Below are 27,513 nucleotides of genomic sequence, written 5' to 3'. Positions count from 1 at the left end.
GAGCGCGCGGGGTGGGGGGGGTCCTGGTCTTTGGCTTCTCGACTCGGTCCTGTTTCGACAGCGAACATGTCTCGGCCTGTCAGGTCAGTGCGGAGTCCGAGGCCTGGAGCGGGATGGAAGGGGTTGGGGGTGAGTGGTGAAGGACTGGGGGACAGAAGCCTGCAGTCGGCCCTCACCAGTGCCACGCGCGGCCTCCTCCTTTTCGGGGCCCGCGCGCGCCCTTGAGCGTGGGGGGCCTTGCTGGCTCGCGGGGCTGCGCGGGGGTGGTGGCCGCGCGCCCATGCGCGCGCTCCTCCCCGCCCCGCGCCGCTGCAGGGCTCCAGGCTGCTCTGCTGCCTCCCCCACCCGCCGCACTGGAGCGGGCGGGGTGTTCCCTGAACCGCCAGCGGCCGGAGGGGGAGGGGTGTGAAGTCAGCGCCCCCACCCAAGCCCCACCTCCTCGGGGCCAACCCCTTGGAGCCTGCGGGGAGACCGGCTGAGTTGGACTCGGGGTCGGCTCCCCACCTTCAGTGAGGAAGGGGTGGAGACGCCTGGTGGCCCCTTGCCCCTCTGCTTGCGTGGGGTGGTGGGGGGGCTCAGCCCTCTTTCTTTAGCGGACGGGGGTGTTCCATGCGAAGGGGGAGGGGCGGCACTGTCACCGGGCCCCGCCTCTGTCCTCCAGGGTCGCTGCAGGGCCCCGCCTCCCGGATTGGGCCGGGCGTGGGCGGGACCCGTTCTTTTTCCCCTTAGGCAAGAGTGAGAGCTCTGGACTGGGCCCTGGAAAATAATGACTGCCGCCTCTCCTCCAACTCGCGAGTTCTGAATGGGTTAACCGCCCCCCCCCCCCCGAGTTCGCTGTTTTCCCTCCGACTAGAAATGTCCTTCCTCGGGGAAATGTCCCTGCTCAGGAAGGTGCGGGTTAACAGCACGACCCAAATCCCGTGTGGTTCTCGTTCCCGCTGCCTCACTACGCTCACTCGGCGTACGTGTCTCGGATGTTTTTGTAACCCTCTCCTTCCCCCCAAGTAACCTAAATGATAAGGGGTCTGGGTTCTGGTAACCCGTAGACTTAATTCGGAGAATTTCAACAAGTTTGCAGTTCCCCAGCGGACGGTGGACTCGCCCTTTGCCGTCCTCCTGGCTATTGTATGGAATGTGCCATTTATGGAGGGGTGTGGCTTAACCCGCAGTGTTGAGGCCTTTAAAAGGAGGGCCGTTGCAAATTACTGTTACTTTTAATGTAATGTCCGTGACGCTTTCGATGTGAAGGAATTGGCGGCCTCACATAGTGTTTTGTAGATAAATCGGTGAAGGTGTAGATTGAAAATGTTGAGTTGTTGCTTCCCCTCTTTCATTCCAAGTTTTGTGAGAAACAGAAGTATTTTGATCTAGAGATCTAAAGAGAGGTTTGGAACCCTGGAAGGGGTTTTGTCCCAGACCGATCTATCTCCCGACTAGATCATCCATCTCGTACTGGCGGTGATATGGGACTGCCTACTTCTATGTTCGGGGCGGGGGAGGGGTCGCGTGAGGGGAGTGCTAACTAACTACCTGACTGCTTTTCTGCCTTCTAATTTCTACCCTCATCTCTGATCACTCACCATCGCGACCGGGAAGAGTTTTGCCCACTTTCTGGCAAGGAGTCTGAATAGATATTTCAGATTATAGTGTGCAAAAAAAATTTTTGGCATGAAAATTGATCAATGTATCCAATCAATTTATGTAGAATATTTTCTTTAGGATCAGGTTAAATAGACAATATCGTAATAAAGATTTGACTCCTCTCGATTGGATCTGTCTCTGGAAGTAAATTACTGTGTGGTGAAATTGGACTGTTTTTCTCTACCTTTTAACTTCGGTTCACTAGGTTTTGATGACTTTTTATATTATTGTGTGATTTTATTATACTCATCTGCTTCGATTTGTGTTCTTAGATGTAGACACTGGAACACGAACGTAACTTTTTCTTTATTTGGGAACTTTGTTTTTTTTTTTTTTTTTTTTTTAATCTCACCCGTTGGGGATATATTAAGCACGGATCTGTCCGTTTTTTGGAGGCTTTGCGATGTCTGCACAGATTTTTTTCTTGTTCATTGTGTTGTTAAAAATAAATTTAACTATTTTCCTCTAATTGAATGAAATTAATATATTGGCTTTTGGGGTCACTTTCATAGTATTAATTTTAAAGCACCTTGGTTTCTGATTATATATTTTAGTGATTAAAGTCTCTTTGTAACTTTTCAAAAAATTTTCTAATACCCTCATGACCAATAATAAAGCAGAAAAAATTAAAACTTGAGTTTGGTGGTTTGTTAAATTTTGTAACAAAAAAGACTTAATCTTAGGGCAGTGCTTTTGTTCCAAGGCATAAATGAAGAATCTATATACCTGAGGCATTTAACAAAAAAGTTAATGATAGACATCGACTAGAAACCAGAAATATCAACCTGTTTAAAAACAAACCGGAGTTTTTCTATGATTAAAAAATAAAATAAAATAAAAACAAACTGGAAAAAAAAAAGCGCAAGTCGGAAAATGAGTGTCAGCACATCTTCTTTTAGGGTATGTTTCTGTCCTTTAGGCCTGTATATAATTTTGAGATTTTTCTGCATTTTATACTTAACTATAAATACTCCTTTTCATTTTAATACTAACCTGAGCATTTAAAGAAGTATTAGAAATGTACTAATAGTTGCTTGACACCAGTTTCCATATGAAGGGTTTTCTGTGGACATGTGTGCAGCAACTTATCCAAGTAGTTTTGTTCCCACAGTATCTCTACCTTTTACAGCATCTGACTCGTTTATAAATGAGAGCTCAAATATTTTAGGCCTTGGGTTCAATTTTATAGCATAAAATTACAGTCTTGGAGCTAGACAGAAATGTAGGCAAATTCATTTTACAAGTGACTCAGTGGGGGACCTGGACAAGTGAAATGCCTTGCAGCACACACTTAATGCATGCAAAGGTTGGGACTAGAACCTAGGTTTCTTACATACCAGGCCTGCTCATCTGCACCCTTTCTGAATAATCATCACTTTACCTTCTGCCTGATACGTATTGATGTTATGGTAGTATATGGCACTTCTAACCTTTCGAAGTGCTATCATGCATGAATCTTGTGAGGAAGGAAGAAAAATGCTATTACTTGTAAAATATGAGAAAGTTCAGATTTACTGACTTGCCCAGACTAGAAACCAGGTCTCTTGAAATTCAGCTTAGTATATTTTCCAGAGATCCTGCTCCCTTTTTGAAAATCATCCAGAAGTCATTCAGATCAATGTTTGTTCCTTTCTGTAACATACGTGTACTTGGTATTTGGTTGTCTTTTGTTTAGAACTTGAGATTGCAAGGAACCCTTAACCTTGAAAGTTTAGATGTGAAAGCATAGGTTCATACTGGTTGATATAAAATTAGTTTAAATAAATTTTTAATTAGTTTTAAAATAGTTTTGTTCAACTCAATTTAAAATAATTTTCCAAGATACTTTGTCATTGAAAGCATTTTTTTTTAATTAGAAAGAACTTCAGAGGTTAAGCCCAGTTCTGTCAGTATACCAGTGATGATTTATAAGCCAGTGAAATTAAAGTGCAGAAATAGTGGCAAAACTGTATTTGAACTGTGTGAGTCTTAGCTGTTTTCCTTTCTGCTAGATTTGCATTTATGATCTTTCATTCCACATAGAAGGTAGTACAGGTCCACGATCCCTGTATAGTTTGAAACCATGGAGGCCATGTGTGTTTGGAAGTTCAGGTTTTTTTGTTTTTTTCAAAAATGTTAAAAGTAATGGTTTCTATGCTGTGCATTAATGTGCTGTCACCAGTGAGTTCTGCAGTAATGGTCCTATAATCAAAACACCATAGTGACTCTGTAAGAAAACATTTTTCACATACACACAAATGCAACTAAAAAAGCCCATTGTTTAGGTAAACTGAAACATTTGGTTTTCAGAACTTTTTGAAATTCTAAATTGTGGATTAGAGACTGGGCCTTTAACCACAGAAGTACCTTTCTCAGCCTTCAATTTTAGAAAAAATAACATCACATCGAAACTCAAAAGAGCTGTCCCTGAGCAACATTTTTTGTGCCAAGTATTCTGGCTGATACTTAGAATCTTGGAAGAGCTCTTCAAGCAAGGTGTATGTTATTCCCTATACTCAATATGAAGTAATTGAGGCTTGGCTAAATTAACTGGCCCAGTTCACCTGATAAGAGGTGAAGCAGGACTTCAAATCCAAGTGTGGCCGGCCCATAGCCAGTGTGATCTTCCCTGTGAGACACACTGCCACGGGGAACACGCTCATGGTAGTAGCGCTTCTTGCCATCTTTGGAAGGGGTTACAGGTCATAAAGTTGGAGAAGACCAACTTTAACATGGGGGAGGAGGTGAAATGATCGTTTTGGGGAAGGAATAGGAGACTGTGAGGAGGTTAAAGGACAATAACCTGAATGGAGAGGGAAAAGCCGTGAAATCGTGGGGACACTTGTGGAAAGAAATGTGAGCATTAGATAAGTGGCATTGATTCAAGTGTGTGTGTTGTAATGCAAGGATGTGTGCCCCCTGACTAAATTAAGTGAATAGGTTTCAAAGCCACCTAACGGACACTACAAGAAAATGAATGGACTCATTTTACATACAATTATAGATGCAGAAACGCCAGAATATTAGCTAACTGAATCCATTGTGTGTTAAAAGTATATATGATCAAATAGGATTTGTTCCAGGAACAAAACTTAAAATCTGCCACTGACCCATCATTAAAAGACAGCGTGGGCATCGGGCTGGCTCAGTCAGTAGAGCATGTGACTCTTGATCTTAGGGTCCTGAGTTAACGACCCACATTGGGCATAGAGCCTACTTTAAAAAAGTAAAATTTAAAAAAGAAAAACGATGGTATTTGGAAAGATTCAACACTCATTATAAAATTCAGCATGTTATAATTAGGAGGGAAATTAAGATTGATTAAAAATCGGAGTTGATTTAACGTGACAAAAGTTACAAGCTAAGGTAAGTGGTTGAACTTTTAGTGCTTTAAGTAAAACGGGAGGTAACATGGTAAGCGAAAGAAACCCTGGGGATCAGGAGACTTGGGCTCCAGTCTCTGCTTGCATTTATATAATGGAGATGTTGCAATCCATTAGAATAATTGTAGCTTGCCCACAAAGCAACCGTTTTCGTAGGTTTCTTCCAACTCTAGAAATAATAAGGAGAAAGTAATGTTGAGTAAAGAAAGGGCAATTGGTTTTTATTTATTTACTTATATGGTTTATTTTTCCCAGAAATAATAAAACAAGATCACCATACTATATAATCCCAGGACCCCATACCCTAGTCCTGTGAGTGGCACTCTTCTGGAATAGTAAGAATTAGAGCCTGCACAGCCAGATGGGTTGCTTTCTAAACTTTGATTACTTGAACTTAATAATGAAGCTATTGAATATGCTGTGAAATGTTGCTTCTGTTTGCATTTTTAAATTCTCAGCTGCAAAGATAGAACTAAATATGACCTCATTACTCCAGATTGTGAAGAAGTGACTTCTTGAATTGTTGAGACTAGAGATAGCACTTTACAGACCACCATGTTGTGCACAATGGAAAACATTTGATTTAGCACAGGAGCACTTCGGGCAAATCAGGGCATCCCTTTGTTTTGTTTTGAAAAACCTATTCCTATCTAGATTCTAAGAAGTAGAACTGATGGTTAGAGAATTGCATTGCCATACTTTTTAAATAATTACTATCTAAAGAGCCATAATTATAGGTCTTTGAAATACCTTAGGTAGAGACCACAGGTTGCCAAAGACCGTATCTACTGGGTATTGCATATTTTTAGTTGCTGCTTCATGCACATCTACTTTTTGAATCGTGCACCTCTCCGGTTCCCTGCTAATAAGCAAGGTGATCTTCAAGAGGTCATATGTCAAGCTAAACTGACCCTGAAGATGAACTACTTGGACCAAATGTTAGCTCCACCTAGAAGTAAAAAAATCTGCTCTGCTATTCATTGGGCTGGGATAACAAACATGGCTGGCTGGCCGCCACAGGTGAACTGCAGCTGAAAGACTTCATCCTCCCCCTGGTGACTTTCACTCTCCGACTAAGAAACGATTCTCTAAAAGCAGAAACTAGGGGCGCCTGGGTGGCTCAGTTGGTTAAGCGGCTGACATCCACTCAGGTCATGATCTCGCGGTTTGTGAGTTCGAGCCCCACATCAGGCTCTCTGCTGACAGCCTGGAGACTGCTTCAGATTCTGTGTCTCCCTTTCTCTCTGCCCCTCCCCAGCTTATGCTCAGTCTCCCAATAAATAAATGCTTTAAAAAAAAAAAAGGCAGAAACTATCAGGAACTTTGCTGTTTGAAATTATGTCCGTAAGAATGAGACACCACACGTCTGTCAGAGCTAGGTCCTTTTGACTTGGAGAACTTAGTGTACAACTTCAACTCAGATGGAGTTGATGGACCCAAATTCCACATCGAACTTCTCTGCCAAGCAGTAGGATCCACTTTGTGGTCAGACATGATGTCTGACCCCACTGCACACGTTCTTACTGTGCTTCAAGCCTATCAAGACCCTGCTTCATCTCACTTCCCCAAAAGTACCTTTCTCCGACCCCTTTCGTTTTCCTCTGTATGGGGAGTTACTCCATACTTCTCATCTGCCTTCATTTTAATGAGTCACTAAACCTGACAGGCTACAGATTTAGGCCTGGTGATTGGGTTAAGACAACTGGAAAATTTCTACTGAGCTTCCCAAAGCTCTGTTGCAGACAGGACTCTTAGTGTGGGCATCTTGAGACCCCTTAAGCCCCCACCTGCTTGAAGTTTCTCTGTCCCTAAGTGCATAGGTTTTATAGTCAACTCTGTTGGGGAAAATCTCGCCCCTTTTATTTATCTAATACTATATTCTACTCACTGAAATTTGTGTGTGTGACTTAAACAAATTATTTTTCTATTTGGAGAGAGTATGGTGGAACTGAAAATATGTGCCATGTAGGAGTTCATATTTGTTCATTTGGACTGAAACCTTAGCAAGTTGATAAAATTGAGTAGGGGATTATGACAGTTAGCTAATAAACATGTGCCTGTCATTCAAACCTTCATTCCCTTCCCTCTGCTACAGAAATTAGAAACTTTCCATCCAAAAAACATAGGAACACTTTACTGAATTCATTTTACTTGATTTTTTACTTTTTGTTTTCTCGTATCTTGTAACTTTTTGAATTTTATGTTTAATTGTAAATAACAGTGATATAAAATGCAGTCAAAGAGTAAATCTTAGCCAAAAGGAACTTGAAGCTTAGGATGAGTGAAGCAATTCTAAGAGGTTACTCTTAACTGCGTTCAGATATCCAGGCTTCTATGAGGTACTGTTCTTCCGTCCTGAGAAGATTTGGCCTCTGAGTAATCTTTTGAGGAATGGAAGAATGGGGAGAGAGAAATGTCCTAAGTTTTAAGGAGGGAGAGTAGTTGTACAGAAACTTTACTACGTAGATCTGAAGAAACTTCATTAGTCTCTGTTCTGTAGTTAGATGTGTGAGCGATTAGTAAAGCACGGGTTGAGAGGTTGCAGGCATCACAGTGCCCTGTGGGGTACTGGCTTAGATGGGCTTGAGCTGGAAACTGGCTTTACCACTTAATAGCTTGCAGTGATGGGAAAGTTACTTAGCCTATCTGAGCACTCATTCTTCAGAAAAAAATGGAATTAATGTTAACTAGCTCTTCATGTGAAATGATTGTTAGGATTAAGTGAGAATTTAGTTGACCTATCTGGTGCATAGGACTAACTGCTGTTGTAGTAATTTTAAATTCAACAAAATTGGTTCACAAAAAACCAGTCTCCTAGGTCAGTCTTCCCGATGTCAACTTTCAGGGCTCTCTCAAGCATTTGATTCAAATTTTGTTTTTAAGATGCTAGTAATTTTAGGGGTGCCTAAGTGGCTCAATTGGTTAAGAGTCTGACCTTTTATGTGGCTCAGGTCATGATCGATCTACCCACTTGTGAGTTTGAGCCCCAAGACGGGCTCTGCGCTGATGGCACAGCCTGCTTGGGATTCTCTTTCCCCATCTCTCTGTCCCTACCCTGCTTGTGCTCTATCTCTCTCTCTAAAAAAGAACAGAAGGAAGGAAGGAGGGAGGGAAGGAAAAAAAAAAGTCAAGTGAAAGGATTTTGCGACCTGAAGAGAAACCAGAGTATTAAAAAAATACTGGTAATTTCAGAAATCAGAGTTAAGCAAGTTTCTTCAATGTAGGATTTTCAAAGCTTAAACTTGTTTAAGGAGGTGGTAATATCCAAATTGATCTGGCCAGGAAAACCTTAGAAAACCTATCCTGACAGAACACAAGTTGGGAAAATCTGTAATGAGAAAATTGTTTAAATTTGGAATTATAATTCATTCATGCTTTTAGAGTGCTGCATTTCCTTTTTACTGGCTGTTTTATTTTGTGGTTCCTGGGATATTTCCGCTCGAACAAAAAGGGATTTTTTTTTTGTTTTTTTAAATTTATATTTGAGAGACAGAGACAGTGCGAGCAGGGAAGGGTCAGAGAGAAAGGGAGATGCAGAATCTGAAGCAGGCTCCAGGCTCTGAGCTAGCTGTCGGCACAGAGCCTGATGCAGGGCTCGAACCCACGAACCACGAGATCATGACCTGAGCTGAAGCCAATGCTTAACCAACTGAGCCACTCAGGTGCCCCAAAAAAGATTTATTTTTTAAAAGCTTAACTATCATTGATTTAAATGAACCCGTTTGTTTAAAAAAATAAGTTAAAGAATACTGTCAAAATACTGGGTTTCTTTTTCAACAAAGATTTTGACAGAGCTTCACATGGGGTCCGTGTGGGAAAAATGACTGAAATGTAGGCAGAATGCTCGTTCATCGTGATAGACATGTACCTCAATAACAGAAGGCAGATGAATAGAATAACGTCAGCATGAAAGAACATTTCTGATGCCTTAAAGGACTTTGTTCTTAGCCCTCGTTGAGTAAGTTTGCAGATAATAAGGAAATTGAGAAAGATAAATACGTTGAAATGAACTACCAGTATACAAAACAGTTTTAAACAATTGTTGGGAGTTTAAAAAATTTTTTTATTTTATTTTATTTTTTGAAAGAGAGAGAGGGGCAGAGAGGGATGGACAGAAGATCTGAAGCAGGCTCCGTGCTAATAGCAGAGAGAGCCTGGTTCGGGGCTTGAACTCATGAACCATCATCAGGTCATGATCTGAGCTGGAGTCAGACGCTTAACTGACTGAGCCACCCATGTACCCCAAAAAGGTATTAGATTTTGGAAAAAAGAGGCTTTAGTTCTTGGAATTGGAATATATCCAGTACATTGTGTGATCTAACAGACAAAAAGCAATGGAGATCTTGGATTGCATGAGTGTAAATCTAGAGTGGAATAGGAAATTCTCTCTCTCTCCCGCACCTACACCTTTATAAACCATATTGTTACGGTTAGATTGGGGCACTACTTGATAGTCTTTACTAAATCTGGAGGGAAACAAAGTCAGGAGGATACTTGAAATAAGTCACGAGGAAGGGTTAAAGAAAAAAAGTAGAAACTGTCCTAGAGATTGTAAGGACCATGTGGATGAAGGGTTAGATTTAAAACCATAGTATGGGGCGCCTGGATGGCTGAGTTGGTTAAGCTTCTGACTCTTGATCTCAGCTTAGCTTTTGATCTCAGGGTCTTGAGTTCAAGCCATTCATTGAGCTCCACGCTGGGTCTGGAGACCACTTTCAAAAAAAGAAAAAAAGATTTAAACCCATGGTAATCCAGGAAGTGGACAGATGATATAATCAAGTGAGTGGACTTTAGAGGCAGATTTCACCTTCTTGGGAAGAACTATTTCATTATTGGCAGTTTTCTTGGTATAGGCTGCCTCTGGGAGGTTCCTGAAAGGTTCTTAGTCATTCCTTTCTAGGGGTATTTATTGATAGGCTAATGAGTTTCGGGTAAGATTGGATTAGATGGTCTAAGGTCCAGTAGCTCTAGTACATATAATAACCCTTGGTATCATCATCATCATCATATCACCTTACCTCCTGCCTCATCACTGGTCAGGAAACTTTGATAGACTTTTTGAGTGCTTAAGTTTGAAAAAGTATTTTTAAAAGGTAAGGAATTAGTGGCACCCGGCTGGCTCAGTGGGTAGAACATCCAACTCTTGATCTCAGGGTCAAGAGTTTGAGCCCCCTTTAGGGCACGGAGTGTACTTAAAAAAGAATAATAATAAATGAAAAATTTAAAGATAGGAGGGGGAGCTGACTGGCTTAATTGGTAGAGCATTTGACTCCTGATCTCAGGGTTGTGAGTTTAAACTCCATGTTAGATGTAGAGATTACTTAAAAATCTTTAAAAGAAAAATACAGGGCACCTGGGTGGCTCAGTCGGTTAGGCCTCCGACTCGGGCTCAGGTCAGATCTCACGTTCGTGGGTTTGAGCCCCGCATCAGGCTGTGTGCTGACAGCCAGCTCAGAGCCTGGAGCCTGCTTCTGGTTCTGTGTCTCCTTCTCTCTCTGCCCCTCCTCCTCTCATGCTCTGTCTCTCTCTGTATTAAAAATAAATAAAACAATAAAAAAATTTAAAAAAAAGAAAAGAAAAATACAGGAAATTAATATAGGAAGAGATGTTATTTTTTTGCCACCAAGAATCAAAAACAAACTTTTTGTAAAGGTAAAAACAAGAACAACTTGAGAAATCTCCTTTTGCAATCTACTTTTTATTCTAGAGTAATGGGTTTCAAGCTTTTTTGATGAAGTTTCTATACACAAGAGCACAAACACCTGAAATAAGTTTCAGGTAACTTAACTGTTACTTAGGTACAGTTGATATTTTTTGTTTTGTTGTGGTGGTGGTAGTTGTTGTTTTAATGCTGGTTATATACCAATAAATTCATTTCAGGACCCAGTAGTAGGTTGTGACCTATCAACTAAAAAGCATTCTACGGGATCTCATTTATCTGAGGAAATGAGATGTTTGCCACCTGGGCGATTAGTGAAAAGAGCAATGTTGATTATTTTAGATTTCGCAAAATTCAGATTTCAGATGTGCTTTAAGTGCCTAATGAGAAACTTGTTAAATTCTAGAAGGTTGACAAGTTGGGTTCTTTTCATTCCTCTCTGCATGGACCAGACTTCTTAAGGAAAAACAGAAGTGTAGTTTGTTGATAGAGCTAAATAATGTAATAGATTGTCTAAAAGGCTCTCCCATTTGCCCTGAGAAAGTGGCTTTGTGCTCTTCTTGTGGTATAGAGCCAATAGTGTCAATTTATATTATTATATGTAATTGTTGGTTGCTTGTTATGACTCCATATTTTGATGTACAGGCTTGTTGTAAGTAGAGCTGGCTTATGTGGTTTTAGTTTTCTCATCTGTAAAGTTACGAGGTTTAGGAGCGCCTGGCAGGCTCTGTCGATAGAGTATGGGACTCTTGACCTCAAGGTCATGAGTTCAAGCCTCCATGCGGGACCTAGAGCTTACTTTAGGAAAAACACCGGGGGGGGGGGGGGATTAGATAAGGTCATCTCAAAATTGTGATGATTTTCATCTCAAGCAGTGATCCTTGACTCTTCAGAATGTTGGTGGGAGGCACAACACAACCTCCTGTTGTTTGGGTCTTAGACAGTTACTACTATTAAGAAAGCATTGTGGATGTAAACCTATCACTTTTTAGTAAAAATAAGTTGGTGATTAAGAGAGTGGAAGAAAAAGTCCCTACTGGTAGCTTCTTTTGGTTCCAAACCAGATATTTTAGTATTCTTTGTCTAGCTTCCTACTTTACCCTTTGTTTTTTGCCCTTCAGCCTGATACACAAGTGGGAACTTCTCACCTCAGAGCCCTCTGGTGATCATTCAGGAATTGGTTTGCTGTGACCAAGGTATATGTAGAATCTAGACAGATTATATAAGTTTTTAAAGTAAGAACAGCCATATAATTGAAATTTTTGTGTTCCTGTATAATTGACCCATTGAACACTGAGTTTGAACTACCTAGGTCCAGATTTATACAGGTATTTTTCAATAAAAACAGCACAGAACTATAAATCTGTTTTCTCATCCTTATGATTTTTCTCAACATTTTCTTTTTTCTAGCTTACTTCTTGTAAGAATACATTATGTAATACATGTAGCAGGCATAATATGTGTAAATCAACTCTATGATTGGTAAGGCAACCTATCAGCAGTAGGCTAGTTGTTAAGTTTGGGTGAGGGCTGTCAAAAGTCACACATGGATTTTCAAGACATACATATTTTAAAAGCATAAGTGAATCATCATGTTCAAATAACGTTGTGTATGTTCGAAACAGCAGTGGTATTGTGGGTGGAGCACATTAGTACTTGCAAGTAATGAAAGCTGCTCTTTATTGGTTAGTTGCACACCTGATACTCCCAATAATCTTGAGAGATAGGTATTGTTATTCCTATTTTACAGGTGAGGAAACTGAAGTTCAGTGAGGGGAAGTAACTTGCTCAAGGACATATAACTAGTAAGTGGCAGAGCCAGGATTTCAACCCAGTTCAAAACCTGTTTTTTACCTCTATGCTATATTGAACTTTCGTGTTACCCTCCCAATTCTGGTTCTTGTCCTAGTCATGGATGCTCATTTTACACTGAAGAGCTGGTTTAGCTTTGACATTTAATGTACATAATGGTAGCTTTTTGAGGCAGGAAGAATGTTTCTTTGTTTTCAATTAGAGGTAGAACTTCTCATACCCTTAGACTTAAGTATTACTCATGAGTGTTGTGTTTCCATCCCAATATATCTTCTCAATTTTTCCTTTACATTGGAATAAGTTCATTAAAAGTGCATTTCTACCCTAAATAAGGTAAATCTCCAAATAGTGGAAATTGTAATTCTATTTTTTTTATGTTTATTTATTATCAAGACAGAGAAACAGAGCACTAGTGGGGGGGGAGGGTAGGCAGAGAGGGAGTCACAGAATCTGAAGCAGGCACCAGGCTCCAAGCTGTCAGCACAGAGCCCGACGCAGGGCTCAAACCCACAAACTGTGAGATCATGACCAGAGCCAAAGTCGGAAGCTTAATCAACCGAGCCACCCAGGTGCCCCAAATTCTATTATTGTTTTGAAGCATCCTTAGAAGGCAGAAAATGAACTGAGTTGTTATTGTAAGTCATTATAATTAGTTATCATGAATGACCCGTAATTATAGATCTTTTATTCAAATTATATTTTCTTTTCCCCCTTTAACATTTGTGAATGGATACTTTTTTTGCCTAGTTATCCTTAAATTTGCAACCACTATTAAGTTTCTGTGATAAAATGACATATGCAAGATAATTCTGATAATTTTCACATCATTGAAAGTAAAATATTTTGCTTCAAAGGAGGGAGTGGCCTTTGAGTTTAATTTTGAAAAATTTAAATTTAATTACCCCTATCAGCGTGGTTTACATGGCATTTTTTGTAGTTCTGCTTATTGAAAACTAGGGTAGAAGAAAATGTGTTAAATAGTTGCCTTTTTAATTTTTTAGATTTAAAGTAACCAGTTATTTCAGATAGAGGAAACGAAATTTTTCTTTGTCATTAACGGCAGTGGGAACTAAGTGTCTGGTAGGCCAAAGGCTCACATACAACATCCTCTCTCATGACGCCGTTTCATCCTGACCCTTTACACATGCTAAGTCCATTCACTCATCAAATGCATTTCTTGGACTTGGTGTTCTGAATGAAGGAGAGACAACACCTATCCTCAGGAAATTCACACTTAGTAGGGGAAACAGATTCGGTCGATTATAGAATTATATCACTAAAGGATTAGAGGTGTTGAGGCGGTGAGGTTATATCTGGTGTGAGTGAGAGTAACACAAGCAACAGTATAGGTCAAGGGGAAGCATGACCAAGTGGTTAAGAAATAACTTAATTGGAGGAACTAGAATTGTGTAGGAGGCTTGATTAAGTGGCAAAAGATGAGGTCTTCAAAGACTCGTAGGAGATTGGATATTATTCTCTCAAGTATTTTACAAAATTAGGTTTCTTTTTTTTTTAATTTTTTAATATTCACTTATTTTTGACAAAGAGAGAGCATGAGAGAGAGGGAGACACAGAATCCAAAGTAGGCTTCAGGCTCTGAACTGTCAGCACAGAGCCCGACGCGGGGCTGGAACCCACAAACCGGGAGATCATGGCCTGAGCCAAAGTCAGGCGCCTAAATGACTGAACCATTCAGATGCTCCCAAAATTAGGTTTCTAACAGAGTTCTTGAATTTGGCCCTAAGAGAAAAAATTAAAAACAAATGCGTGTTTACTGTTTACCTTGCTCTGTGGTAAAAAGAAAAGATAAAAATGTGGAAAACAAAATGTAGGTCTCAGACCATTGGTATCAAGAAGCTCAGATTAGTGAGAGAATGACCAGGACAGCAATAGGAGCTAAGATGTGTGATATATACAAAAGGATAGGTGACTATTTGTAATTGAGAAAAACTTTATTTTTTTATTATTATTTTTTTTTAATTTATTTTTGAGAGAGAGAGACAGCATGAGCAGGGGAGGGTCAGAGAGAGGGAGACACAGAATCCGAACCAGGCTCCAGGCTCTAAGCTAGCTGTCAGCACAGAGCCATCGCGGGGCTCAAACCCACGATCCATGAGATCATGACCTGAGCAGAAGCTGGAAGCCAGATGTTTAACCAACTGAGCCACCCAGGCGCCCTGAGAAAAATTTCCTTTTAAACTTTAATAATTTTAAATTTGTGGCATAAGGACACTTACGGCTCAGACAGAAGAATGTTCAACTCTTGATCTCAGGGTTGTGAATTCGAGCCCTGTGTTGGGTGTAGAGATTACTCAAATTGGCAATAAATAAATAAAGGCATACCCATTTAGGTCATGAATTCCAGCAGAGGAGAATCTGAGGCCCAAATAAATTACTTGATTTGCCTCAAGTTCTAGAACCAGAACCCAAGATTCCTATTTACAAAGCTTCCACACTTTTTAGCATAGAATTCCTTTCTGGAGTGTTCCTGCTGATAGACTAAGAAGTAACTATCATTAGCAAACTTTACAAAGTTGTTTATGTTGAACTCATTCCTAATCTGATCACAAAGCTAATAAGCCAATATGTTTACTATTCCTTTCTTTTCAAAACCTTAAAGTAACTAACATGTTTTCTCTTTTACAAGTTAAAAATTTCAGTTTATTCAGCTGTTCTTCATAGGACATACCCATCACCATTCTGGTTACCCTTTATGTAGTCTCATAGGATGTATCTATTGATTGATGGTATCCAGAAATTGTACCATTGTTTTAGTTGGGACCCCATCAGCATAGATGAACTAGAATTGTTATGCCTGCAATCTTAGAACCTTGTACATTACCTATTAGAGATTAAGATTTCATACTCCCTCTTCTGGATACTTTCCTTCCTCTTGTTACAGGTCCCATTTTTCTGGATTCTAAATAATGCAGAAACTGGTCATCTTTAACATTATGATCATAATACTATTTTTCATGGTACCTGTCATTAAAAAAAATCACTATTTTGCTGTAATGTAATAGGTATTTAATTACTAGCCCCCCCAGTCTTTTTTTTTTGAAAGAAAATATTTTATCCTTTTTTTTAGTTGTAAAATCATAAAATTTACCATCTTAAACATTAAAATGTATTTATTTTGAGAGAGAGAGAGATGAGGGTGCATGAGTGGAGGAGGGGCAGAGAGAGGGAGAGAGGGAATCCCAAGCAGGATCCCCATGGTTTGGAGCCCAACACAGGGCTTGAACCCACAAACCTGTGAGATCATGACCCTAGCCAAAGTCAAACTCTTAACCAACTTAGCCACCTAGGTGCCCTACCAGTTTAACCATTTTTAAATCTCTACTGTTACAGGTCTATAGTGTTAAATACATTCATAGTGTTGTACACCCAACCTCTGGAACTCTTACTCTTGCAAAAGTAAAACTCATTATCTCCTCCCCCAACCCTTGGCATCTACCATTCTTCTGTTTTTATTTTTATTAAAAAATTTTTTAATATTTATTTATTTTTGAGAGAGAGAGGACACGCGGGGGGTGGGGGGCAGAGAGAGGGAGATACAGAATCCAGAGCAGACTCCAGGCTCTAAGCAGTTAGCGCAGAGCCTGACATGGGGTTCGAACTCAAAAACCTAGAGATCAGGACATTTTAACTGACTGAGCCACCTGGGTGCTTCTATCTTTATTTTTATTTTAGAAGAGTGCCCCAGTGGGGCAAGGAGCAGAGAGAAGAGGAGAGAAAATCTTAAGCAGGCTCCTGGCTCAGCAGGGAGCCAGAGGCTTGGTTCAGTCCCACAACCCTAGGATGATGACCTGAGCCAAAATCAAGAGTGGAAGGCTCAACTGACTGAGCTACCCAGGGGCCTGCCTTTTCTTTTCCTTTCTTTTCTTTTTTCTTTTTTCTTTTCTTTTCTTTTCTTTTCTTTTCTTTTCTTTTCTTTTCTTTTCTTTTCTTTTTTCTCTTCTCTTCTCTTCTCTAAGATTTTATTTGGGATGCCTGGGTGGCTGACAGAGCACCGTCTGCTTGGGATTTTCTCCCCTTCTTTGTGCCCCTCCCCACTTGCACATGCTCACTCATGCATGGGCCACATTCTCTCTCAAAATAAATAAACCTAAAAATACAAATTTTATTTTATTTTAAGTAATCTCTAGCCCAACATGGGTGGGGGACTTAAACTCATGACCCCAAGATCAAGAGTCACATGCCCTACTGACTGAGCCAGCCAGACGCCCCCTCCATTCTTCCTTTCTCTATGAATTTGACTACTCTAGATATCTCATATAAGTGGGATTAATGGTCATACTTTTGAAATTAGCTTTCCTATTACAATGGTGTCATTTATATATATAAACTCAGCTGCTTGTAATGAAACATTTGGAGCATGTTTTAAAGTTTTACATCTTGACTTCTAGAGGCAGTACAGTGAGAAGATAATTCATTGCTGGTAGACTAAAGAAAAACAGAAGGCAAAATTCCTGTAGAGCCTGTCTTTCTTCTCCAAAGCCAAGGGATTGGCTATGCCTTCCTCCCCATCTAAGCCCCAAACATGTTTTCAGAATTCAGTTCTACATCTTTCATTTTCACATATATAGATTGTACACATGCTTGAATTCTGCACATCCTGTCTTTGGATATAAATGGTCTTAATCTATAAAATAAGAAATATTCCTCTGCTCAGGTTTAAGTGTAGTTGGTGGCATTTTCCTTTTAATCCTTTTGGTCACATACCCAGTTACCCATTTAGTACTGTGCCTCAAAGGCTCTTTTGAAAGCTAGTCTGTTTGGATACTAACATGGAAATTTTTATATATCTCTAAAGGTGGAATTTTAAACTTTTAAAGCATGAGTAGGAAAATGGAAATTAAAGATTTGTTCAAGATGTTAAAGATACATTACCTAGTAGAAAGTACTTAAAATCATTGGGTCAGGTAGATACATAAATTTGTGACTTTTGTATTTTTCTTAATCACAGACCCTTTAAGAAAAAGCTTCTTTTGAGTAGATCAATTATTTTTTTTCTTCTTTGTAAGGCTTAATTTCCTGTCACCATAATTCATATATTATAATGTTACTATTGTGTTTAAAAATCACTTTGCCTTGAAAAAAAACTCAGTGATAACTTTATCAGGTATACACGTGTGTGTATATCAGTAAGCATAAAAATGTTAAATATTTACAGTTTTGGTTGATGCACATGTGATACCTCTGTGTAATGAATATATGTGGTAGTTTGGCTCATTTTGCTGTTTCATGTGTGTTTGGGGACGTGGGAGGTTTTGTGATAAAGAACAGTATTTGAGCTATCAGTGAGATGAACCGTCGGAGAATTGTAGTTTTAAATACTTTTAAACTACACTTGTAACAACATGTAAAGGCTTTTTGGCCAACGTGGGGGCTTGTCGAAAAATAATTGTCACACAGCTAGTTCTAATTTTGTTTATGAAATAGAAACAAGTGATCTAATGTCGTAGGAAAGTGCTGCATCTTTATGATCTTCATTCGAGTCTCTTCTTTCTACAGAAATAGAAAGGTGGTTGATTATTCACAGTTTCAGGAATCTGATGATGCTGGTAAGTTTTCATGATTTCAATAAATTGTAAGTTGGACCAACTAATAATGAAAGAATTGCCAACTCAGTGTACTGTTTTATCATGCTTTTAAAATAAGCTTTATTTTTTGAGTTTTAAACTATGTAAATTATGTCAGGATTTGTGTCACCCTAAACAAAAGTTGAACTTGCATTGGATTTTTACTTTTCCTTAGTAGATCATTGATAATAAATACTTGGAGAACTTTTTTCTTAACCGGTTTTGGAGTCCATAGCTTAAATGTGCAGTAATTCTGATGCAGTGTTTATTAGTTGATTTTTCTCTGGCTATCATCACAGCAAAACTTATACCTTATCATAGGGAGTATTTAAGTATTTTACATAATAAAGTAACTAAGATGAGAGTACTTCAGGACACATCCTAGGTCTGTGAGCTAATTCATCATAGAATGGCTAGTAGGTCTGAAACCTTCGCCATGAAATGTTTCCTTACTATATGTCCTTAATCTCATTGTTTTTCAGATGCATTTGCTATTCTTTCTGTTTTTTTTTTTAATCTAATTTTACTTTACAAAATTATGTGCACTTTGGGAAAACTTAGAAGAAGATGTAGAAATGTAAAGAAGAGTAATAACATACAATCCAACCTCCCAGAAGTACTGCTAACATTTATTAAATGCTTGCTAAATATTTGCATTTATCAAATTCTATAGGACTTTTGAAATTGGAGGTATTTTCCTCAAGTGTCAGAGTATGCTCTATTTAATACTTAGTTCAAGAACAATCTACTTGATATCAGAAATTGTGTTAGGATTATAGAATTGTGGGTTCTTTACATTCTGAAATGCTTGTATTACATTATTACTGTAATAGTTTTCAAGTAAATAAGAAGATGTTGAAACCTAGGAATATCTTTAAGAAATTAAAAGGGTAGGATATAAAATGATAAAGATACTTGGCCATGTATGGATATTTTAAAATACACACATGGGATTAGAAGGGACTAGGGTAGAAAAGAATTTATTTTTTAAAAAGGAAAGAAAATTTTGTGGGAAATTCTGCCCCCGACCACTTAAATAGCATGAGAGATACTTATCTCCATAAATAAACAGTGGGAATTCATACATGTAAAAATCCTATTTGAATTTGAAAATGCTCTGTTTAGATGAAGATTATGGAAGAGATTCAGGCCCTCCAGCTAAGAAAATTCGATCATCTCCCAGAGAAGCTAAAAATAAGAGGCGATCTGGAAAGAATTCACAGGAAGATAGGTAAGAGGCATTGTTAATCTGTTCCTGCTTATGTTGTACCCACTTGGAGGTGAGGGTGGCCTCCAATCTCTAAATTGGTGGAATCTCCATTTACTTGAGGAAAGTGCTTATTGTCTTAATGCTGTTTTACATATTTCTTATCTCAACCAGTACTTCCTGAGTCTAGAGGTTAGCCTCTTTAAGGTCCTGAGGCTTGCTTGGACTCAACCTAGAATTCAAGGTGGTCTCCCAGAATGCCTTTGTTGCTACTCAAACCTCTGAACATAAGCAGAAAGAGCATTTAAGTATGTAATTTGTTACCTGAGGTTAGTATTGACATTTTCGTTGTAGTGATAGCAAAGAATGAGTGACCTTTCCCATTCAGTCACATGACACTGGCAGAAGTGTAACTAAAGCTTATAGAATCTTAAGGTGTATAGATTGCTGAGTTTTGCTGTCTGTATCAATTATCCTTCGTTCAGATAATTTAGTCATTTGTGGGGCAGTTTCCTTTCCCTTAGTTTTATAAATGAGTTCAGAGGAGTTGGAATTTTAACTAAAATTGCCCCTGAGACCAGGAGACTGTAATTTTTGCCTCTGTGATAGCAGAACTATACTCCATGTAGCACAATTTTAAGCTCTCCTTGATGATGGTGATGATGGCGATGATGGTGATAGCTCCCGTGGATGGTTCTTGCCAGTCTCTCTTACGTGCTAATTTATCATTTATATTCATTATCATTTCATTGTTGCAGCACCTGTATTAGGGTCCTGCTAGCTCACAGACAGAGTCAGTGATTGATCCAAGGTTATCCGGCACACGGACCAGCAGGTTTTGGAACCATATCTGTTGGACCACAAAGTCCATATTGTAACCATTGGGGTGTCCTGCTTCTAAATAAGTCAGCAATTCAAAGAAATACAGTCTTTCTCATCAGTTCTTCTAACATGTTTACCTGTTTACTAAAATCTTGTAAAATAAAGCCTCACACAGAAGTCTTTCCATTCTGAACTCATAGATGCTAAAGTTGTAGAAAAGATAATATTTACCTCCAATATTTTCTTTCCTGGAAGATTTCAGAAATGTGGTTTTGAGGAAAAGTAAGACAAAATTGTGCTGTGGGGAGACAAGTCTTCCATAGTTTTGCAATGTATCTTTAATCCAGTTTTCTGTAGGAGCCCAACTTAGATTCTCTTCCATTACGTTCATTTTTTATATTTCTCTTAGGAATGGATTTCTTTGTGGCCTGCCATTTGTTCTATAATGTCTCATCAATACAATTACTATCTAGCATAAACTTCCCTTGTTCTAATCATTTGGCTTTATTTCTTTCCAAAGTGTCAGGAATGGTGGAAATACAGTTTTTATTGCCATTTGTAGTAAGTGCCTTGTAAAGTTGATTTCCTTAGACCATTGTTGTGTTAGGTTTTCTATTGATCTCTACATGTAAAAGTTCAGCTTTTACTTGACTTTATTGTAATGGAACTCAAGGATTAATGGTCTCTATAAACCCAGTAATAAAAGAGCTAGAGAAAGCTGTAGTTCTTTGTCATTGTAACTTGTGAATTAAATGCTCACTTTGCATAAAAACATACAGACTGGTCACAGGTTTCAACATTCCAGTGTGTCTTGGATCAGACTGCATAGTAAAGAAATAGGGTTGGTTTTTCTCTTTTTTTTTTTTAGGAATCTTGAGTTTGGTAGTTTGTCATTTGGGTGTGATCCAGATCAGAGGAAATACCAGAAGAGATTTACAAGACCTGCTGTTTGAAAAAGCTGTGAAGGCAGTTTTTATGTTGTTTCTTTTTTAGTTTGTCAGAATTTCTCATAGAATGATAAAGTTGAAGCACTGACCAGTACCAAGTGATTTGTCTGAGATCATACAACTTATTAATGGCAAAGACAGGACACTAGAACCCAGATTCCAGAATTAAGATTTCTAAGGATGTAAAACGTGCATCTTTGTGACTTAAATTGTTTTATGTATCTTTTTGTGGGGCTTTGAAGCACCTTTTTCTTACTTTGCAGTGATCTTGCGCTCTCTTCTATTCTCTCCATGATACAAGGCAGGTTTGTGTGTTGATGTTATTGACGTATAGAAATATTAGAGGCAAAAAAATCTAAGGAGAAAATTAGTTGATTTACTTTCATTTTGTTTTAGGTAAATTTTAGGGATATTGTAATTAATGCAACAGCACTCCAGTGTTTTTAAATAATTGTGTTTGGGGTGTTCTCTGCATCTATATTTGGTGCCATCCGAATTTATTTGCCTACTTTCCCACCATTCGTACATTGTGTAATTTATTTTTAGTATTTTTATACTCTGCCTCTGACAACAGGGAATTTTATTATTAAACGTTCTTTGAATATTTCATCCATAAAAGAGTTATTCTTCAGGTTCTTCCCCTGTCGGAGATACCAGAGAAGTGTGTTCACTTAGATTTTGATCTAAGACTTTTAAGCTTCTCCCCGCTTCCCTTTACAGTGAGGACTCTGAAGAAAAAGATGTGAAGACCAAGAAGGATGATTCTCACTCAGCAGGTAGTAAACAAATTTTAATGTAATGGGTGGACTGACTTATCTCTTTATTCGCTGGACATTTTAATAAGCAGTTTTATAACAATGCAAGGCACTGTTGTAAATACTGGCGTTATGAAGAGGTTTGCATCTTTGCAGGGCTCCGTGCTGGTGACTTATTACAGTTACCTGTGAGGGTTTCTTTAAACATGCTCTGTCCCACCCCAGGATTTCTCAGGCAAGGTGGGACCTTGGGGCTTTGTTTTTGTTTTTGTTTTCTAATATTTACAGATTATTCTAATGAATAATCAACACTGAAAACTATTTACATGAACAAATAACAGCCATCAAACGGAATAGATTTAAAACAGCATGTATAATGCTAAGTGACAGAGAGATCTGAGGGGGTGGTGAGGAGCTCCCGGGTGAAGAGCAAACAGAAGACGCCCTTACTCACTTCCACTGGGAAGTAGTCCTTTGAAACAGCAGCCACAGAGCGGGCTTCTTTGGTAAGAATTTTAACTCAGAAGAATTAATAAAGGCTCCATTGCCAAAGAAAATGTTGAATCCTGATTACCTATGGTTGGTATGTATTTTTCCAAATTGAAGTCTCCTAAGAACTGAAGGTTTATTCTGTACTGCCCGCATCCACTGTAATTTTGACCTACATTCCCCCACTTTTCTTTCCTGGATGTCCCTTTAAATAGGATTGCTGTTGGTGGATACATGGAGGGCTGAGAGAGTCTCACTGCATGTGCTCTACTGAGCTGCTGGCTTTTGTTCCTTTCCAAGTGTGTTACCTGACTGCCTAAGTTGAAAAGAAATAGGTTTTGTATCTTAGGATAATTATCATTGGAAGACCGTCTTCCCCTCTTCTATTTAAAAATATTTTTCCGAGGTGCCTGGGTGCCTCAGTCTGGGCCTCTGACTTTGGCTCAGGTCACGATCTCGCAGTTCATGAGTTCGAGCCCTGCCTGGGGCTCTGTGCTGACCGCTCAGAGCCTGGAATCTGCTCTGGATCCTGTGTCTGTCTGTCTGCCCTTCTCCCACCCATGCTTTATCTCTCTCTGTCTCTGAAAAATGGATAAACCTTTAAAAGAAATAAAAATATTTTTCTAACTTTGGTTTCTAAAATTTGTGAACTTAGTTGAAATGTAATTGATAATTTCAGAGTGACTCGATACGAATTTAAAGTATGTTATAGGAAGCAGGTGTTCACACCTAAATTCAGCTTATTGTTAGTTAAAACTACATTACATGGCCTTAGTAATTTTCTATGTAATAATGTGTACATGATCTTTTTCAAGTACATTCTCTGAATTTTAGCTCCTCTTTTATATTTTGTAGGGATTTTTAGGGATAGAATTTACCCTTTTTGAATGAAATAAAGCTGAAGGTTATAGCTCATGTTAGCTTTTCTCGTCAGCCATCAAGTAAATGCACAACTCTTTGATTGTTGCACTGTAACTTTGATATTACAGAGGACAGTGAGGATGAGAAAGAAGATCATAAAAATGTGCGCCAGCAACGGCAGGCAGCCTCTAAAGCAGCTTCCAAACAGAGAGAGATGCTCATGGAGGATGTGGGCAGTGAGGAAGAACAAGAGGAGGAAGATGAGGCACCATTCCAAGAGAGTACGTAGAGGGGGCTTGTTACTCTGGTCGACTGTAGCTTGTGACCTTGATGGCTTCCGTGTTGTTGTGGATCTAAATATTACAGCCGGTCCCTTAAATTAGATATTCGCTAGTAGAAGAGATGACTGTTTCTGATACCTGCTGATACTTTTTGAGGGTCAAGGACTCTTGATTATAATGTCCATCATTTGAACTCAAATATTAAATGAGGAGTTGGTAGAGTAGCAGTTACATGGTAGGCCTTGTGATTCAGACTTGCGCTTTGGGCCTGGGAGTGAAAGGCGTAGGCCTCATCCCCCAGCCAAAGTGTTCATAGCAGAATCTAGATGCTTCACACATTACTCAGACTTTATTAATTATGTGTATTTTTGCTTTGTCTTTAGCTTTCTTGTTTTATTGGTTCATGGTTGAACCAAACACCAAACTGGTTCCCTTTCATTTACCTGGTCCCCCCAGGACTAGAGGGAAATGATGGAACTACCAAAAGCTATTTGGTGGCTTCGGTCTTTATTCAGATTAAATTTTATCTGTTCCTGTTTTCAACCAACCCTGCAGACAAGTCAGTTGTGTCGCCCGCGTGTGCATGCTAAGCCCACTGCATACGTGGGGCTGGTGGCGACTCCAGCCAGAGTGTCACAGCTGCCAGCAGAATCCGAGAGTGTTTATTTCCCAGATCCCGTCGTCTAGTCACGCCTGGCACAGTCTCCCTTTGTTCACTTGGAAGGATGTAGACATTAAGCGGACGTTGAAATTCTTCTTTCCTCTCAGAAGATTCCGGCAGCGATGAAGATTTCCTGATGGAAGATGATGATGATAGTGACTATGGCAGTTCAAAAAAGAAAAACAAAAAGATGGTTAAGAAGTCCAAACCAGAGAGAAAAGAAAAGAAAATGCCCAAACCCAGGCTAAAGGCTACAGGTGAGTTGTACAGAAGTGAAATTAAATTACTGCTCTGAAAAATTTCAAGAACCAGTATACTTTTCTCTGCAGAAATTCTTCATTAGGGGTTGGCAGTGGCCACATACCTAACAAGAATGAGAAGATCTGAAACGATCCTGTCTTCTGCAGGTGGAAGCATCTCTTGTTTTGTTAATAAAGACTCTGGCCCCTACGGGCGTCTGGCAGCTCAGCCCTGTGCGTCAGCTCCTGCCTTCCACAGAAGGTTCAGCGGCCGCCTGTGTGTGTCGGCACGGTGCTGGAGGCAGTGCGGTTCCTGCCCTTTTTTCCCCACTGACATCACAGTCCCAGCAGCTAGTAAAGACTTGAGATTGTGAAAATGGACACCTGTAATCACGTTCAGTTCTCTGTTCTGATCCAGGCAACGTGCTTTGTGCTAGCCAAAGGATACCACACTCAACAACACGGATTCCATTTCTTTGAGCCATTGTGGTTTCTGCCAGATATTCTCCCCGTCACAGCTACTGTGTTATTAACTCAGAGAGTTCGATTTGCTTTGTTTTCTCTGGCAAATAGAGCTGGTGATTTTTAAATTTTTTACTTATCACTTCTTACCTTTAAGAATAGTAGAACTGGGGGTGCCTGGGTGGCTCAGTCGGTTGAGTGTCCGACTTCGGCTCAGGTCATGGTCTTGTGGTTCGTGGGCTCAAGCCCCACGTCGGGCCCTGTGCTAACAGTTAGCTCAGAGCCTGGAGCCTGCTTCGAATTCTGTATCTCTCTTCCTCTCTCTCTCTGACCCTCCTCTGCTCACGCTGTCTCTCTCTCTCTCTCTCTCTCTCTCTCTCAAAAACAAATAAAACATTAAAAAAAAAAAAAGGAATAGTGGAACTGTCGGAGGCACCTGGGTGGCTCATTCGGTTAAGCATCCGACTCAGTTTCTGATCAAGACGCTCAGGTCATGATCCCACAGTTCGTGAGTTCGAGCCCTACCTGGGGCTCTGCACTAATGGTATGGGCCTGCTTGGGATTCTCCCTCTCTCTCTTTCTATGCCCCTCCTCTACTCACTTTCTCTCAAAAATAAATAAACATTTTTTTGAATAAAAGGAATCCTGGAACTGTCAAAAATTACGTTATTTGATGAAGGCGCCTGGCTGGCTCAGTTGGTAGAGCATGGGGCTTTTATCTCAGTCATGAGTTCGAACCCCACTTTGGGCGTAGAGTTTACTTAAAAATAAAATAAGGGGTGGTTGGGTGGCTCAGTTCATTAAGTGGCTGACTTTGGCTCAGGTCATGTCTCTGTCTCAAAATAAAGTTTAAATTTTTTTCTTTAAAAATAATAAAATAAATGATACGCCCTTAGATACATTTTTTTTAAAAAATTTGATGGCTTTAATTTCTACTCACATTGTTGTATGCAATCTTCTTGACCGCCCCCACTTTTTTTTTTAATTTGAGAGAGAGTGCACGAACAGGGGAGAGGGGCAAAGGGAGAGAGAGTCTTCAAGCAGGCTCCATGCTCGGCGTAGAGCTCAGCTCAAGGCTCCGTCCATCCCACAACTCTGGGATCATAACCTGAGCTGAAATCAAGAGTCGGGTACTCAACCGACCAAGCCACCCAGGTACCCCATCTCCAACCCACTTTTTGAACATAACTTTTATCAGAAACAACTTTTAGTTTCACAAACCAACTAAGGATAGTGTGCAGTTTCTGTAGCAGCCTTTTTCGATATTATAATCACTGCTAACGTAACACCGCGGCGTTGGCAGTGATTGGGAACCAGCGCCCACCTTGCCTTTTTAGTCAGTTAGGGGTTGTCTTTATCGATTTTATTCTTACAGTTGAGTTTTATAGCTGATTTTTATTAAAGACCTTTTCTTCTCTTCCCTTCCCCTCCCCAAATTGGTATTTTTCTTCTTTCAGTGACTCCGAGCCCCGTGAAAGGCAAAGGGAAGGTGGGTCGCCCCACAGCTTCAAAGGCATCAAAGGAAAAGACTCCTTCTCCCAAAGAAGAAGATGAGGAACCAGAAAGCCCTCCAGAAAAGAAACCCTCTGCCAGCCCTCCACCTGAGAAATCTGGGGACGAAGGGTCTGAAGATGAAGCCCAGTCTGGGGAGGATTAAAAAAGTGATGATGGTCTGGGGAGAGATTTTATTTAAAAAAAAGAGAAAAAAAAAAAGAAAAAAGAAAAAGGGGGAAAAAAACTTAAGATAGAACATGGTTTTGGCTATGGCTTGACTCATGGGCTTTCAATGCTTTTTTCCTTTTCTTGAAAATAACATTCTCTCTCTCTCTCTTTGAAGAAAACTATTGTACATTTAATTTACTTTTTGTCTATTGGTCTTTTCTTTGCCGTCACCCCTCTTTCCCACCCCTTCCCAACGGAAGCCATGTCAAAGTAATCACTGGACTGACCGCTTCATCTTTTTATTTTTAACGGAAGGTATCCCACAGTTGTAAAGCAATAAGATTTGAGGTGAACGCTATGGAAATTTTGCTTTTTGCTAAACAGTAGCAAGTTGAACCATAATCAAAAAACGTAGAAGGTTTTAGTTTAAAATGATTGCTTCTTTCACTACCTGGACTTAGAAAAGTCAGTTGTCATCTAATACAAGTTTATATGTCTATAGACACGAGTCTAGATGTCTACAAAAAATCATGATGTTAAACTTCCACTGATGGAGCAGGTAGGAGCTAAAGCTGAATCTGAATTGTTACTAAAAGTATTCATATTTTTTACCGAAGGGGCGAGGCAGGGCAGGAAATAGGGCCACCTGACCTTGTGTGAGGGGGTGGGTTTTGGGTTTTTTTTGTTTTTTTTTTTTTAATTCCATCACCTGTTATCTCAAAGAGACCAGGAGCCAGTGATCCTTTTTATCCTGCTACAGTCTTTCAGGAACTTAAAAAAAAAAAAAAAAAAAAAAGCAAAAAACAAAAACAGGCAAGGGCCACCGAAACTTAGGTCACTCTTGATTTCCTATTTCATTCTCTAGTGGTTCATGTTTTTAAATATAGATATGTTATCTATTCTGTTTCTTGGATAAAGTTTTACCAAGGATCAAAAAAAACCAAAAAATAACAACAACAAAAAAGCATAGAATTTAAATGGCAAGATCTATACACCAGAGTGGATTTCTTCTAAACTGACAATGTTTAGGTTTTAAGCAAATAAAGTACCAATTAATGTGAAACTCAA

At 39.5% G+C, this 27,513-nt stretch overlaps 2 protein-coding genes and 1 long non-coding RNA gene across 4 annotated transcripts in view; 2 read left to right on the top strand and 1 right to left on the bottom strand.

Annotated features, from left to right (window-relative positions):
• The window catches only part of RAB29 (RAB29, member RAS oncogene family), a 29,871-nt gene extending 18,070 nt beyond the window's left edge, over positions 1-11,801 (top strand). The window contains exon 6 of the transcript XR_003906951.1: positions 11,784-11,801. The gene's annotated coding sequence lies outside the window, so the exon portion shown is untranslated. The remainder of the gene's footprint in view (positions 1-11,783) is intronic.
• Positions 1-27,513, top strand: NUCKS1 (nuclear casein kinase and cyclin dependent kinase substrate 1). The gene is made up of 7 exons (XM_029935588.1): positions 1-83; positions 17,992-18,041; positions 19,185-19,290; positions 21,756-21,811; positions 23,269-23,421; positions 24,190-24,339; positions 26,241-27,513. The coding sequence occupies exons 1-7, from the start codon at positions 67-69 to the stop codon at positions 26,438-26,440; spliced, it is 732 nt and encodes a 243-aa protein (XP_029791448.1). The 5' UTR covers positions 1-66; the 3' UTR covers positions 26,441-27,513.
• Positions 4,900-14,862, bottom strand: LOC115288339. 2 transcript variants are annotated; one of them, XR_003906952.1, is made up of 2 exons: positions 14,818-14,862; positions 4,900-5,172 (listed from the first exon to the last, which is right to left on the bottom strand). It is a non-coding gene; the product is annotated as an uncharacterized LOC115288339 (long non-coding RNA). The 2 variants fall into 2 exon arrangements; XR_003906953.1 differs by having other exon boundaries at positions 14,712-14,845.

The sequence above is a fragment of the Suricata suricatta genome, chromosome 3 (genome assembly GCF_006229205.1).
Source record: "Suricata suricatta isolate VVHF042 chromosome 3, meerkat_22Aug2017_6uvM2_HiC, whole genome shotgun sequence".
Taxonomy (NCBI): domain Eukaryota; kingdom Metazoa; phylum Chordata; class Mammalia; order Carnivora; family Herpestidae; genus Suricata; species Suricata suricatta.
The sequence above is the reverse complement of the archived record's forward strand: the minus strand, read 5'-3'. Positions and strand labels throughout refer to the sequence as shown.

Bases quoted from the DNA above. Each gene is read 5' to 3' on its own strand.
- NUCKS1 (XM_029935588.1), top strand. The intron at 21,812-23,268 runs GTAGTAAACAAA...TTGATATTACAG, and splicing joins GGATGATTCTCACTCAGCAG to AGGACAGTGAGGATGAGAAA. The intron at 24,340-26,240 runs GTGAGTTGTACA...TTCTTCTTTCAG, and splicing joins ACCCAGGCTAAAGGCTACAG to TGACTCCGAGCCCCGTGAAA.